This window comes from Dysidea avara, chromosome 10, assembly GCF_963678975.1.
Source record: "Dysidea avara chromosome 10, odDysAvar1.4, whole genome shotgun sequence".
Taxonomy (NCBI): Eukaryota; Metazoa; Porifera; class Demospongiae; order Dictyoceratida; family Dysideidae; genus Dysidea; species Dysidea avara.
This window is the reverse complement of record NC_089281.1, coordinates 1-16094: the sequence shown is the minus strand read 5'-3', so window position 1 is coordinate 16094 and position 16094 is coordinate 1. Positions and strand designations below refer to the sequence as shown.

The window sequence follows — 16094 nt, the reverse complement described above, 5'->3', positions numbered from 1 at the left end:
CATCCACTCGTTAATTAAATGCGGTGCACACATATTTTCAAAGGGGGTTCCGTGGAAACCTTGAAACCCCCCTAAATCTGCCACTAAAATAGTGGGAAGTCTTGAAGCAAACTAAAATGAGGATGCTTGGACCCCTAGTAAATGGTACCTTTGCATGTAAACTGACCTGGAAAACCAGAACACCTTGATAATCAGGACACTTTTTGTTGGTCCAAGGTGTCGTTAATATACAGGTTTCACTTAGGTATTTACATTCACAGTCGTACCTCCCATTTGTATTAGTTTACAACACTGCAAGTCGGCCTAAAATATATTTTCACCGTGGATTATAGGAAATCATTCTAGTGAAGAAATGACAATCTTGCTAATGTTCACCACATCATAAGCAAATGCATGTGACATGCATACAGTTGGGGCTGCAAAAGTGGAACAAAATATTTTTGAACACTCCATGTGCAGGCAAATAAGAAGGTATAATATACTTTTAATTGACTTGAGTCTTCCTTCTCAAAATAATATCCCGATGAAAATTATGCCAATGAAAAATGGCGTATTTGTCTTTGTAACATGGGTAATTTCTCAATATGCATGCTGGTGCGAACAGGTATGGTTTTTGCTGATACGGTCACATATTTTCTTGTGTGTGTGTATCTACATAGATTTCCAACAAAATACAATATTATTTGTGTTCTTAAATTGTGCATAAGGTTTAGTTGCACTAGAAATACAGTGGAACCTCTCTTAACGAACTCTCCAAATTAAGGACACAACATTAAAAGCCTCCATAATAAGGACAAATATTTTGGTCCCAACAGGTCTGGTCCTCTGACAGAGGAAAACTTCTATATAAAAATTCTGGGTCCCAAATTGTCCGTAATAGAGACGTTCCTCTGTAATAGTATTTGCTCTGGTCTAATATGTGGCTGCGTCAACAATTTGCCAAAGACATCTAATACATTCTAATTACCAAATTTGATGAAAAAAGCATAAGGCTCGAGATATTAGATCAGTAATGACACAGAAAAAGGAGTGTAAGCCATTTGGCAAGCAAAGCAGAAGTTTAAGGAAACTTCATATTGTATCATGTGTTACCGTAGATCGGGAAATTTTCGTTCGAGATAAATTAGTTGTAAAATATTTTCGATGTGTTTTATTTTCGTGGACGACCTAAACCACGAAAATATTTTACTAGCGAATTTTTCTACACAACAAATAATTAAACATGTAGACTTACCTCGACGGTCAGCACACCGGCCGTTTTCGGAGTTTGCTTAGAAGTTGAATACTTTACTGCATCTCTCAAAGCTGGATTATCTAGCTAATTTTAGAAGCGCATACTGCCATACAGCTCCGCGCTGCTAAATTAACCTGCCAGTGACCTGTCTCGTGCGCCAGAAATAAATGACAAGATACATAACACCCTTCGATACAATTGCTCCGTGATGGTGGGAACTGAATTGCTGTTGTTATGTGCATGGCCAGGTGCACTATCCGCTGCCAAGCAATTTTTCTTAAGTAGAAAATATTCACAAGCGTAAATATTTCGTGTAATTTATTTTCGTTGGTTTAGGCAACCACGAAATATTCTTATTGTCGAACATTTCCCGATCTATGGTATTTCAAAGCATTGGATGTGTGTTGAGCCTTTTGCAAGCCCATACAGTTAGTATGGCGTTATAATGATAGTGCAAGATTCTCACGTGATTTCGAGTGATTGGCTCTTCAGTGCCTCCTGTCTTGCCGCGTCCTGCGAGCTACTAGGCACGCTGTTCGACTGCCTTCACCGACGCACGGTGTTACGAAAGGTTGGCCAATGCTTTGTTGTCGCGTGGTTTCTCGTTTGTCGCTTTTCTGCAGGGTTGTAGGAGGCATTGATTGGAAATGCGTCGCTCGTCACGACGTAAAGCTGCTGTGGCTGCTGCTGCGGAGGTGAACAACGCTCCAGACAAGCTGTGGTGTTCTTGCCAACAACCAGAGAACAATCGTTTTATGATTTCGTGTGATATTCGTAGTGAGGCTTGTAAGATTTGGTACCATGGAGACTGTATAGGGATTACCAAGGCTCAAGGGAGGCGAATAGTGCGAAATGGAGAGCAATATATCTGTCCAATTTGTTTGCCGTTCTTTTCTGCCACCTCTGAGGTAGCAGAGGAGGGAGTGGAGCCTGTCCCCTCCGTGGTGGCCCAGCTGCCTCAGTTTTTAAGTATGTCCTCCCCCTCCTTTGAGTGGAATGAAGTTGAAGGTGAGGTTTTTGTGCAGGAGATTTCATCCGCATACAATATATTAGTGCACTGGCGCTGTAACCTGTTTGTGGTCCCATTTGGGAGGGTTGGCAAAGCCTTTGTTCAGGAATTGGCCAGATTATATGCTGCATATGGGGAGGGTAGTTCTCTTGAGTGTATTGCTATTAAGGCTGCTATGGTAATGTGTGCTCTTTTACTGCAGAAACCACATCGATCTGCTAAGTCAAAGGATTTTATTGCTTGTTTGGAACGTCGTCTTGATTTGTGGAAGCAAGGCCAGATTGCTGAGTTGCTGAATGAAGGAACAGTTATACAGCAACGTCTTTGTGCACAATCTAAGAACTCTACAGATAACACTGAACATTTGTGCCGTTAACCACATGTTGCGTGGCAATGTGAAGGCTGCTATCGATCTCATTGATTCCACCGAGCGTTCCGGCGCTCCGATGAAACTAGATACACCTCTGGATCCAGACTCTCCTTCTTGGACCGTTTATAATGAACTTTTGAAGAAACATCCTCAGTGTTAGCCTGCTCACCCTGATATCCTCAAGCCATTGTCAAAATAATGATGAAAAATTTCATCCAGTGATTTTTGATGCCCTGGATGGGACTGTGATTCGTCGTGCTGCCCTTCGAACTCAGGGTTCTGCAGGCCCATCTGGACTGGATGCCTATGGATGGAGACACCTTTGTACCTCATTCCAGCGGGCATCTGATGATCTGTGTAACTCTCTGGCACTGGTTGCTCGCCGTTTGTGCATCTCCTGTGTTGATACTGGTGGTATCGATGCTTTGGTGGCATGTCGTCTCATTGCCCTCAACAAATGCCCCGGAGTACGTCCTATTGGAATAGGCGAAGTGGTGAGACGGATCATTGCCAAGGCTGTTTTGCTGATCATTAAGCTGGACATTTTGGAGGCAGCTGGGTCACTTCAGCTGTGTGCGGGGCAGGATGCGGGCTGTGAGGCGGCTGTCCATACCATGAGATCCATCTATTCTGATCCATCAACAAAAGGGGTATTGTTAGTGGATGCTTCAAATGCATTCAATTGTCTTAATCGTCAGGTGTCACTCCATAATATGCAGTCATTGTGCCCTCCTCTTGCCAACATTCTCATTAACACTTACCGGAAAGACATCCCCTGTTCATTGATGGTTGCCATATACTTTCTTCTGAGGGAACCACACAAGGCGATCCTTTAGCCATGGCTATGTACTCCATCAGCGTTACACCATTAATTGCCTCACTGCAGGATCCCCATGTGGCACAAGTCTGGTTTGCCGATGATGCGACGGCTGGGGGAACTCTGCGGGGCCTGCATGACTGGTGGTGTAAGCTCAAGGACCTTGGCTTCATGTATGGGTATTTTCCTAATGCTGCGAAGACATGGTTGATTGTTAAACCAGAACGTTTAGATGAAGCCAAACAACAGTTTGCTGGCACGGGAGTGAGCATCACTGTAGAGGGCAAACGTCATCTTAGAGCTGCTCTTGGTTCCCGCGCCTTTACTGAGGCATACATTACTGAGAAAGTCGAGTCATGGTCCCGTTGTGTTCGCCGGCTGGTTAATATTGCAAAAACTCACCCTCATGCTGCGTATGCTGCATTTACGCATGGCTTGTGTAGCAAGTGGACCTATTTTGTGCGTACCATCCCAGCAATCTCCTCCCTTCTCGGACCACTGGAAGACATCATCTCTCTTCAACTTTTGCCCGCACTGACTGGGAGATCTATTAGTGATGTGGAGAGGGCTCTTTTTTCCTTACCTGTTAGACTGGGTGGTCTTGGTATCTGTGATCCCAAATCTCATTCTGATGCTGAGTTTGATTCTTCTGTGAAGATTACCTCTGCGCTTGTTGCTTTGATTGTTCAGCAGGAGCTAACATTTAGCATTGACACCTTGGAGGCCCAACGCTCGGCTAAGTGTGAAGTTGTACGAATGAAGCATCGAGCGTATGATGAGGTCGCTGCCACTTTGTGTCGATCATTACCAGTTGGTCTGCAGAGGATTGTGGCACTGTCTAGCGAGAAAGGGGCCTCCTCTTGGCTTTCCGCTTTGCCTGTAGAGGAGCATGGTTTTGCTCTGCATAAGGGTGCCTTCCGTGATGCTCTCTGCTTACGCTATGGGTGGCTCCCATCTGGATTGCCAACCCAGTGTGTTTGTGGTCAAGGATTCTCTGTGGACCACTCCATGAACTGCCCTACAGGTGGCTACCCCACCCTTTGGCACAACGAACTTAGGGATTTTACTGCTGCCATCCTGTCAGAAGTCTGTACTGATGTGTGTGTTGAGCCCCCTTTACAGTCTCTCTCTGGTGAAACACTCACATACGCTACTGCAAATCGTGAGGATGGAGCACGATTGGATGTTTCAGCTGTTGGGTTCTGGGGTGGTCACCACCAACGGGCTTTCTTTGATGTTAAGGTGTTTAATCCAACTGCTTCGTCATACCGTGCTACACCAGTGGCTTCATTGTATCGGAGATTTGAAAAGGAGAAACGTAGGAAATATGAGCAGAGGATTAGGGAGGTTGAGATGGGTTCATTTACCCCATTAGTCTTTTCAACGTTTGGTGGAATCAGTGGATGTACCAGCATCTTTTACAAACGTTTAGCCTACTTACTGTCCCTGAAGAGAGAAGTTCCCTACAGCAGCGCGATGTCTTGGCTACGTTGTCGCATCAGCTTCTCGTTGCTCCGCTCAGCGATTGCGTGCCTTAGGGGGGCACGCTCCCACAGTGGTTGTCCCATCAGCCATAGGGCACTTGACCTTGTACTATCAGAGGGTCGGGTGCCTTCCCCCTAATTATTTAAATTGCTCCCTTTATTCTCAGTCCAATTTTTGTCTAGCACTTCAACATCTAGTGCTAGGGGTGGTGGCAAGGGGTGCTGGTTACCCCGGGAAAAAAAAGAAAAATGATAGTGCAAGATTGGATACATATTCTTTTAATAGCTGAGGACGTGAACAGCTACTTAGTAACATACTCCAGTAAGCCATGTTAGTTATTTGTGCAACTTTTACCTTGTACTTCTAGACTAAAGTTTGCAGACGAGTAGTACTACAGACGAGTGCCGATGATCACACTGACAGGGTGGTATACATACAGGGTGCCTTGCTAGTCACATGTGTGTATGTAGAACACTCCAACAGTTTTGAGAGATACCAAAGTAAGCAGAGTGTACTAAAAGAATGTCTTTTTATATCTGACAAACAGTCTCCTGGGTCAGTGTCGTCAATTAATACCACAAGTTCAAACCAGTGGTACATCTACCCACCCTTTAACAATGGCATTGGTATGTACGCATAAAATGTAAAGCATGAACATTAATGTTACTGTTTACACAGATATCGATGCAGCAACATGGTCATTGTGCTCGACAATTTCCAAGTTCTATCCCTAGAAGGCAAGGACACTGAGTATAGTGATGTCATCAAGCTCATTAGCTCTGCAGCTCACTCAGATGCAGATCATGAAGAGGAGTGGTCTAAGACAAAACTGATTGACTCTCTTTCTTGATTTGGTTGAGGGATTTTTACTGTTTTCCTTTCTCAAGATAATTGTTGATGTCACTTTATTCCAATTGACTCACGTGAAATAACAAAAATATTACAGAAACGTCATTGATTAATTGGATGGGACAAAGCAGGGTCATTTACGAGAGGCCGGCAGAGGAGAAACGTATATAGCGAATAGAGGATAGTATGCAGCCGCATTGAGGTATGCATAACTCAATGTGGGTCTATAATACGCCGATTGTACACCTGGCTTATACAGCAGTCCGTCTAAGTTAATTATAAGAGTCCACTGAGGTTCGGGCTAGACTGACTAGCTACATACGCTTGGGATGACGCTGCACCAATATGATAGGCTTTGTTTATATAGGTTGTTGTAGACGTTGCTCTACTGATCAGTCTATGGCTCTCATTGCGCTGTGGCCTGCAGCGCCGCAGTGGTATAGAACTACCTAGCACTATATCTGCCTAGCACTGATGATTGAGCCGACAGTCGATAGTTATGCACCTATCAATGTTAATCCCCACTACCCCCCTCCCCGCTTACTAGGGGATTAGTGGGGGATTTTGCATAGCGCGATTTGATCTCAAATTCAGATTCTGCCCCACTAGTGGGGCATTTGATCGTTCGAAATCAGTTTTTGGCGATTTTTAAATCGCGATCTACATAAGAATTAACATGTTTCCTAAAGTGTATTCCAGCCATACTATGCGGGGATTTGACCACTAGTTGTGCCGTCAGGGTGGAGAATTTGATTTTTGAAAAAGTCAAATCCCCACCCCCATTTCCACACTACGCCCGGGAGTGGGGAGGTGGGGGATAATATTGATAGGTGCATTATTCCTGACTGACTTAATATAAATATGCAGCAATTAACAAAAGTCCTAAGTACATAGCTAAAAAGACGTGACTAAGTAGTTAACAGTTCTAGGCTACTGGTACTTTGGAAATTCATCTTGAACTCCTCTGGGAAAAAACTAATGCACATGATTAGTCGGGTAATTGTTGGCACCTCCTGGGTTATGATCAGTAGCAGGTGGGGTAGATGTCGGGTAATTGTTGGCACCTCCTGGGTTATGATCAGTAGCAGGTGGGGTAGATGTCGGGTGATTGTTGGCACCTTCTGTGTTGTATGGATTATGGTCATCAGAAGGTATGAAATGTTTCATTGAAGCAATTGGTTTAATAGCATTTTCCTCCCAGTATTGTGTAGATTGCTGTCGCACACTTTTCCTGTATGCTGCCAACATTTGCCAACTTTTTCACGTCCTCCAGGTATTGCAACTTTATGTTTATGGGAATAAAACATGGCGGTTGCCCACCTAGTGTGATATTCAAATGCTGCAAGCTTTATGGTTTTACCTGTGTGATGATCGCGGGCTTCAGCGCACTGTGTTACTTTAGTTACTACTGAAAAGTCATCATCTGAATGTACTTCTGATTTGCAGCCATAGTCGTCAGTATTAAAAGTTGGCTCTGTGTCAATTTCACTTAATCGAGCTTCAACAGCCATGGAGACAAGCTTGTGTAATAGTTTGCTGTATTTGTCATATAGCTTTTGAACATCTCTTTGGTTTTCAGAGGTTTTGTAAAATCTGTATAAATCAATATTAATAGCGAGGTGCATTGCAGCATATTCAGGCAAATACGCTAAAACATTGATGTCCTCTTTCATAAACTTTGGCTGTAACTGATTTAGCATCACATCAATAGCGCTGCACCGGGTTTTCTTCTCGTCTCCATTGGGATTATCAATTCCACTGTACTCTTTCATATTAATTTTTGTGCCATTGAGCAGATCCTTTAACTCCTTCATGGCATACTCATCCAAAGCATGTTTTATTTCTTGCTTCACTTTCTTTTTGATATCATCCCAAACATCCTCTCCAGATTCAGGCCAAAAGAGAGACACCAGTGTACTAACTAAGCTGCCGATCACTGGAACTTCAAACGTAGCAGCGAAGGTTGCCGCATAAGTCTTTAAACCCTTGTTTAAAAGGTCACCTGCCATATTGACTTCTCTTTGGAAACGATATATAGCTGTTTACTAGTAGATAATGAGTCAACGCTGCAAACTTGATAGAAAATACGACTGAATGCGTCTCTTTTATACTGTTTTAGTATTTCCTTTACTTGTAAAGTATTTCCTTTCCTTGTACAATAAAATTCTTGCAAAATACATTTAAAGATACACTCAGAACTTTGTTGAGGTATATGTTTGATGGGTTCATTTCAAGGAATTCACATTGTGATGACATAGCTTGTTGCATTGTGACTGAAGTCATCATTGAACTGCTGTGAATCTGCAGAGTGTAAAGGATCATAAAGTTAAGTGCCTATTATTGCATGAGGATGGTGATTCAATCACCATATTGCCTCAAATTACAACTGGTCTTGTACATGTATATGCCCGGTCTCATTAAGTTTCTGGGATTGATATCATCATAATCACCATGAATGCCTGTTTTAAGTATTCATATATGTGACCTGATCTTGGAAAACCTACCCTTTGGCACATTGGTTAATTTTCTGTTTTATAGCATAAATGAGGTACTGGGTAGTCATCTATCTTGTGTTAAAGTTTCAGCTTAATATCTTTAAGCATTCCTGAGATATGGCCAATTTTCTGTCCTATACATTACAAACTAACTTTTATGGTAATGTATTGAGTTCTGTGAGTGATTAAGGGTGAAAAATAGTGACAAATCACTTTGTTTACCAATAATTTCATTCTTACCATCTAAAATACTTTAAAAGACATTTTTGATAGTTTAATGAAATATTCTTGGTACTTTTCAGCAATTAAATGGCATGTATCATTGTCTAAGACAAAGTTTTAGCCATTCCAGCAGCTGAACAAATCACCCAATATGTAAGTTAATTGTTATCCCACGCATGTTAAATTACTACATAGTCTGATATAATCATCCATACCTCCTAGGAAAAAGAAGCTATGGGTGTGACACTTCACAGCAAGAAGGCTTAATAGTTGCTTTATCCAAATGTGCAAAAAAATTAATTTTAAAAAATTTGTTGAAATTTTCATTTGAGTTTTCCCAAACAGTTTGCTTGTGCCAAAAAGGTAGGTTTTCCAAGATCCGGTCACATATTTTATGTGACCGGATTTGTGAAAAGGTACCTTTATCACACACAAAATTTGACATTTAAAGCTTCATACCTTTTGTACCATTCTATGTAATTGCCTGAAATTTTCAATGAATAATGCTACATTATTTGGCTACATAGTGACACAAAAAAATCTAATCAGTGCAAGGAGTCAACTGTTATAAAAGCTTGTTTGCTAATATGTAAAATGTGTGGAAAAGGCACCTTGTCGCAAACTCGGTCACACACATATCATACAGCGATAGTACTGTATAGTAGGGACCATAAAGCAGTAGGTGTGGCCCACAAAATAAAATTGACCAAATATAATTTTCCCTGACGACGATGAGTCAGTATTGGCTAGGTAAAATTAAGCCCAAATAAGCTTTCAGATTGACCTGAAACACTTTTGAAAAGTTTCTACAGAATTTTAAAAAATGTATACTTAATGAAATTTTCTACTGACTGACTGACTGACTGACTGACTGACTGTCTGACTGACTGACTGACTGACTGACTGACTGACTGACTGACTGACTGACTGACTGACTGACTGACTGACTGACCGACCATCTGACTGGCGTAAACAGACAATTTCAGTGAGTGAGTGAGTGAGTGAGTGAGTGAGTGAGTGCATTAGTTTATGACAGAATAGAGCACCTAAAGTCATGCAATTATCCTGTAATTTAAGCCTTTTAGCAGTTCAAGGTCATCGTTCACTGTATGCACAATCAATGTTTAGAGTGACAATCCACCTGTCATATACATTGGTATGACTAACATTATTGTGACAGCATTCTTGGTCTCTTACAGCAGATAATTATTTTTGAAAAGTAAAATTTTGCAATAATAAAAATATGTTTTCACTTTAAAGCTCTTATAAATTCTTCTAGCTAAAACACATTAAATATAATATTATACTCATCACAGTTTTTGTAAGGTTGCTTAGCTGGTTAATTGGTTCATTTCAAGGAATTTACATTCATTAAGATGATATCACTTTGTTGTGTTGACACTGAATCATGCAGAGTATATAAAAATGGACCAGATCATTTCAGATGAAAATATTTTAATTGCTGTGGTATTTGCTATTGCATAATACAGGATGCTGTGGTTAGCTACAAAAACCATTGGACAATGGACAACCACAGACACTAAAACCTTTGTTACCAACTGAAGAGGATATTCGATATTCAAGTTTTCAAACAGCATGGGAAACTGCTTTGATTACTATTCCTTTTGGTGATTGTCTGCTACTTAGGGTAATTGGCAAGTTATGAGCTACTGAATTTGAAAATGCTTGAACTGGAAGCTGTTATTAATTATTATTATTTGTGTCACAAGTACTAGCTAAGTGTTTTTAGAAGGGGAGGCACATAAAGGGCTACTATTATCCGAACTTTTCACTTCCCAGCGTCCAATGAGTTTGAGGGACCACTGTACATGCATGTATCATAAACATTTTTAAGATTAGAATTCAGCATTACAAGGAAAGAGTACCATCACGCACTAAAATTAATGTATCGCATTATGAAACATGACTAAGAACTAGTACAATTTTTATTTATTTTTTTGTACTTGGATAGCAGCATTTTTGGATTTGAGAAAAGCGTTTCACTGTCTTGATCACTGCATCTCGCTGACTCAATTATCAAGTTTAGGATTGTCTAATGCTGTATTGAGGTGGCTTCAGGATTACCTGTCTCAGTTATCTATATGTACCACACTAGAACCAAGATTAAAACTAAGGAAAGTTTTGGACACCTGCTGAGATGATGTCATTTTTGCAACAAATAAAGCTACACAGTATTGGAACTCTTTACCAACAGGTCTTAAACATTATGTGCAATATGATGATTTTAAGGATGATGTTCGATCTCACCTTTCATCTTTGTTGTAACAAAGTAGCTAGTTATCATTTTGCTTGTATCATGTACCACGGTAGTGGTACGTAATAGAGATTGTGCTTGTTTTAAGCTAAAATCCTAATAGAACACACACCTAAACACTGTCTTAGTAATCATCCACAATGACAAAAAGAAGCCTTATAAGTGGATTTGGATGGCCTTTAGGTCCACTAGTAAGTTTGAAGACTAAAGGAACTGAAAAAACCGTATTTTCAAGATTTTGAAATATACAATTTTGTTCATATTCTTTTTATTACTAGGCCTTCGGAACACACAACCAAGCACTGATAAAGTGGCTTGGAAGCCAGATATATAAACAAGCCACAAACAAACAGGAACATACTGTTACTCCTGTTCTTGACACAGAGCGCATCCACTGGCAGCTGGCATGGCAAATTGGGACTCACTGTTTTCTCTGTAAGCTTAGAGTTAGGGTTAGGGTTAGGGCATGTACCTATGTCCTTTTAGTTCCCTATAAATGTTGCGTTAATCCCTCAGAATCCCTGGTAAAAATGATTGAATTTCGCTTGAGTGCACAACAATTCTTGGCATTAATGCTTAGGAACGGTTATCCCGGACATTATAGATTGTGGATGATGCCTGGATAAGCCATTGCTATGACCCTGTAAGTGTGTTATTCATGTTATAGCTAACCACCTAGCATTATGTCAGTGGTATTAGTTTCTGCATATCAAAACATGTTATTGGGATTTGTAAAGTCAGAATTGCAAAAATGGCTAAATCAAATTTACAGCCAGTAATCATTTTATCAACAATATTGTACATTACCAGTGTCCTTTGTTTGTTTTCTGCCCTTAGATCATGAAATGGACTGATTAAACACTGATTTTTTCAAAGATTTCAGGATGGATGGATCACTTTTTCAGTTTCTCCAATACAAACTCCATACATTTTACATCACTTTGTATATTCAATAATTGCAAGCACTAGACACGATCAAATACCATAAAACTTAATATCATTCAACTCCTTATGAATTGCTCTATCCGATTCCGGCCGAACAAAATTCGTAATCGCTATGATAACGGCGTGATTCCGCTATTTAATTAGAACGCGAAATTCGTGATTTGCTCTCCAATGGATTTTGTATTGCGTAAGTTGCTATTTACCATCGTTTGTTGTAAATTTGCAAGCTGTAAACACTTTAGCTTCGAATAAATTTTGTTACTATCGGATAGAGGAGTGTTATGCGTGTATAATGGCGGCCGAACAATTTTGATACCGCCTTCAGAACCAGAGTTATGATGAATAATGTAACTTAAAACTAACTTACCTCCATGGCTGCTGTACATTGATTTTACGCATAATAATATTTTACGGAAAATTGTAATGTATGGGTTAATTTGACATGAGTTTTGATATGGCAAGGAGACTTCCCACAATTTGTGATCCTTACGGTTTTAGAAGCAGAGATGAGTTGATTTGACGGCTTTAAAAGTAACTAGGACTAATAACGAACTCCAATAGGTGAACAAAATGAGCAGAATGCGGCACGCGTAGCTATGTAGCAGATAGCGTACTATTATGTATCACGCGTTCTCAATGACGTCACACGATGCGACATGAACAGAAAGCACGTGCCCCCCCCCCCCCCCCCAGCTGTTGATATAATTTCAAAACGTGAAGAACGTTTGGTCTTCTACTGTTGGAAAGACAAGTGAGTACATAAGTAACATTTTTAATGTCGGCCGTACACCACTGTATGGCATAATATGGCCGTAGTTATGTGGCGATCACTCTAATACGTATGATGTTTTGGGCATCATGGTTGAGCTCCAGAATACATACAGAGATGCGTGATTGTGTACAACACAGCAGCTACAGGACCAGAAGTTTTCTTACTGTGTTGGCAGGCAGGATTGTAGTTTCTGGGATTCGGAGTTGGCTACAAATATCAACGTTGAGTATTGCTGTTGAGTTGGCCTCGGAGTTGGCTGTACTGATTCGTGGTCGATCACAAATATCTCAGAAATAGTTGGGGTGGTTTTGCTCAAATTTGGTATATAGCCTGCCCAAAGACATTGGGTGACCTGCAGTTCGATTCCTGGGGTTGGAGGGATTTTTTTCCTTACTTTGGCCCCTTTTCTGTTACACCTTTCCAGCTCTGTATAAGTCATTAAGTCTAAGTCCTTGAAACTAGGTTAGGTAATCCTAAGGCTGCAGCACATGTTGTTGTAGACCTTCAGTGCTGGTCACTGTAAAGTGTTAATAATAAAAAAATAAACAAACAGGCTGACAGTTGCACTATAAAAATCGTTTCATTTGGAGCAGGCAGCACAAAGTTACGGATGGGTGAAAATCGCTTTGTTTAGGTTCCTGTTAATAACGCACTGGGATAAACAACCAAAAAACGTCACAGCTGCATAAAAATGTACACGAAGGTACGGTTTCACATACACACTGAACGTGATTGTATAAACACACTACCCCTTATATTCCAGCGCACAGTGGAGAGTAAACCCATTTAAATTTGTTAATTCAGGTATAAGCCACTAGTTAAATCCTTTCATTCAATGTACACCCTAGCCGTTGGACCTCTGTTCAGTCGTGGTACGTCAATAGACTAGTGCATCTAAGAGAATTAAGTACTCTAATAGAGGGGTCACGATGAAATAAAGTGATGTAACTTAATTACATTGTTTGTATAAATTGATATATTTCCTCATAGAATGAATAGTAGCTAAGCCTGGGAAGGAGTATTGGAAAGGACTGGATCATGGAGATAACGTCATTTGAAAAGAGGACCTTATTGGATGACACCGTGCGAGTAAGTACATTTTTGTGCACTGACCATTTGTGACCATGCATTTTGTAGTGTAATCGTATGTATGAGTGTAACATAGTAGAGAGTAAACCCATTTAAATTTGTTAATTCAGGTATAAGCCACTAGTAAAATTCCTTCCATTCAATGTACACCCTAGTCTTTGGACCTCTGTTCAGTCGTGGTACGTCAGTAGACTAGTGCATTTAAGAGAATTAAGTACTCTAATAGAGGGGTCATGATGAAATAAAGTGATGCAACTTAATTACATTGTTTGTATAAATTGATATATTTCCTCATAGAATGAATAGTAGCTAAGCCTGGGCAGGAATATTGGAAAGGACTGGATCATGGAGATAACATCATTTGAAAAGAGGACCTTATTGGATGACACCGTGCGAGTAAGTACATTTTTGTGCACTGACCATTTGTGACCATGCATTTTGTAGTGAAATCGTATGTATGAGTGTGACATAGTAGAGAGTAAACCCATTTAAATTTGTTAATTCCCCCACTAGTAAAATTCCATTCATTCAATGTACACCCTAGTCTTTGGACCTCTGTTCAGTCGTGGTACGTCAGTAGACTAGTGCATCTAAGAGAATTAAGTACTCTAATAGAGGTGTCATGATGAAATAAAGTGATGCAACGTAATTACATTGTTTGTATAAATTGATAGAATGAATAGTAGCTAAGCCTGGGAAGGAGTATTGGAAAGGACTGGATCATGGAGATAACGTCATTTGAAAAGAGGACCTTATTGGATGACACCATGCAAGTAAGTACATTTTTGTGCACTGACCATTTGTGACCATGCATTTTGTAGTGAAATCGTATGTATGAGTGTGACATAGTAGAGAGTGAACCCATTTAAATTTGTTAATTCAGGTATCAGCCATTAGTAAAATTCCTTTCATTCAATGTACACCCTAGTCTTTGGACCTCTGTTCAGTTGTGGCACATCAGTAGACTAGTGCATCTAAGAGAATTAAGTACTCTAATAGAGGGGTCACGATGAAATAAAGTGATGCAACTTAATTACATTGTTTGTATAAATTGATATATTTCCTCATAGAATGAATAGTAGCTAAGCCTGGGCAGGAATATCGGAAAGGACTGAATCATAGTGAACCTTATCGGATGACACCTTGCGAGTATGTGCATATCTTTTGTCTAGTGACCGATTAGTGTTCTAAAGGTATGTGTGTTTCACTTGTGTAGTATTTGGCTGCATAGTTGCTGCTTGTATACCACACACACAAAGTATAGTACTCGGTGGAAGCGTATGAAGTAGAATACTAAAAGTGATTTTGATAATTATTATTTAGAATTCCGTACTACAATTTATGTTAAACTTGTTTATTTTTTCAGTTGTAACAAATGTTATCTTGCTTTAGATTGATGATGCTCAAAGTTTTTTGGAACGAAACATTCAGATAAGTATGTTGAGTGTATTTCATTCTAATACCATATCAGATTAGGTCATTAATATCATACAAGTGTACATACATCTTTATAAACGTTTTAAGTTGTTGCCATTTAAGAATGATTTCTCTACTGTTTCTTTTCAAACCAGATGTTTTAATGAAGTCCCTGCATTCCCGGCTGTTTGGAGGCGTATCCAAAGACAACGGCCACTTCTCTGTAATCTTGGCTATTTCATCACGGCCCCATCTTCTCAGCATAGAAAGTGAGTTAATGGTGCATGAGCTTCGGATGCATCCGACACATCCATGAGTTCATAATACGTTTTGCTGGTCTGCATAGAGTGGCTCAGATGCTTTACTATGTTCTGGTGTTTTCTTGCATCCAAGTGGCGCCTTGCTTCAGATGACACTAGAATCCTATACAAGCCTGGTTGTGGTGGCACACAATCACTTGGAGCTAGAGACAATTTGATATGTCTATACACCTGTATATATTCTCCACCATTGTACGTCAAAAAAAATTGTGTTGGAACGAGGGATCCTCTGGTGTAATCATTGATCTTATGTTTTCATAGTAGTATTCCAGCACATCTTCGACATCTTGTGTGATGGCCAACAAAGCTAGTTTGTGTGCAGCTGTTTTGTGGTGTAGACATGGAATGATGATTAAATCATCATCACCTTCTTCTCGCATGTTGTATTCCTCTATCGCTAGGTTAGTTATTACCCCCGATCTTTGCCCATTTCCATATAGAACAGCCGCTGCTGCATATGCAGTAATGATGTTGACAGTGGTTTTTGTTATGATCCCGTTGGTAACATCTGTGAAGGCATCTGCGAGTCTTTCCTTTACCTGTAGACCAGACATTATTAAAAATCCAAAATATGAAATGCATGCACACATACCGTTTCATGCTCCAAAAACTCATTTGGGTCTTCAAGTTTGGGTAGCATTTGTCTCACTATCAGGGCATTTGTCGTTGGCATTTGTCTCACACATCAGGGCATTTCCCGTTGGCATTTGTCTCACTATCATATGAACTCATGGATGTGTCGGATGCATCCGAAGCTCATGCATCCATTAACTCACTTTCTATGCTGAGAAGATGG

General features: G+C 40.2%; 1 protein-coding gene and 1 long non-coding RNA gene across 4 annotated transcripts; both read left to right on the top strand.

Annotated features, from left to right (window-relative positions):
* Nucleotides 1–2384: 2384 nt before the first annotated feature.
* Nucleotides 2385–5864, top strand: LOC136269257 (uncharacterized). Its single transcript, XM_066064784.1, has 4 exons — nucleotides 2385–5236; nucleotides 5283–5415; nucleotides 5463–5541; nucleotides 5594–5864. The coding sequence occupies exon 1, from the start codon at nucleotides 3452–3454 to the stop codon at nucleotides 5051–5053; it is 1602 nt and encodes a 533-aa protein (XP_065920856.1). The 5' UTR covers nucleotides 2385–3451; the 3' UTR covers nucleotides 5054–5236; nucleotides 5283–5415; nucleotides 5463–5541; nucleotides 5594–5864.
* Nucleotides 5865–12383: 6519 nt separating this feature from the next.
* LOC136236905 (uncharacterized) lies at nucleotides 12384–16069 on the top strand. Of its 3 annotated transcripts, none has more exons than XR_010692228.1 (7): nucleotides 12384–12452; nucleotides 13464–13562; nucleotides 13860–13958; nucleotides 14237–14335; nucleotides 14633–14711; nucleotides 14955–14997; nucleotides 15134–16069. It is a non-coding gene; the product is annotated as an uncharacterized lncRNA (long non-coding RNA). The 3 variants fall into 3 exon arrangements; XR_010692227.1 differs by having other exon boundaries at nucleotides 14633–14755; XR_010692226.1 differs by lacking the exon at nucleotides 15134–16069 and having other exon boundaries at nucleotides 14633–14755; nucleotides 14955–15076.
* The last annotated feature ends 25 nt before the right edge of the window (nucleotides 16070–16094 follow it).

Coding starts and splice junctions, on each gene's coding strand:
- LOC136269257 (XM_066064784.1), top strand. CDS start 3,452: ATGGCTATGTACTCCATCAGCGTTACACCATTAATTGCCTCACTGCAG.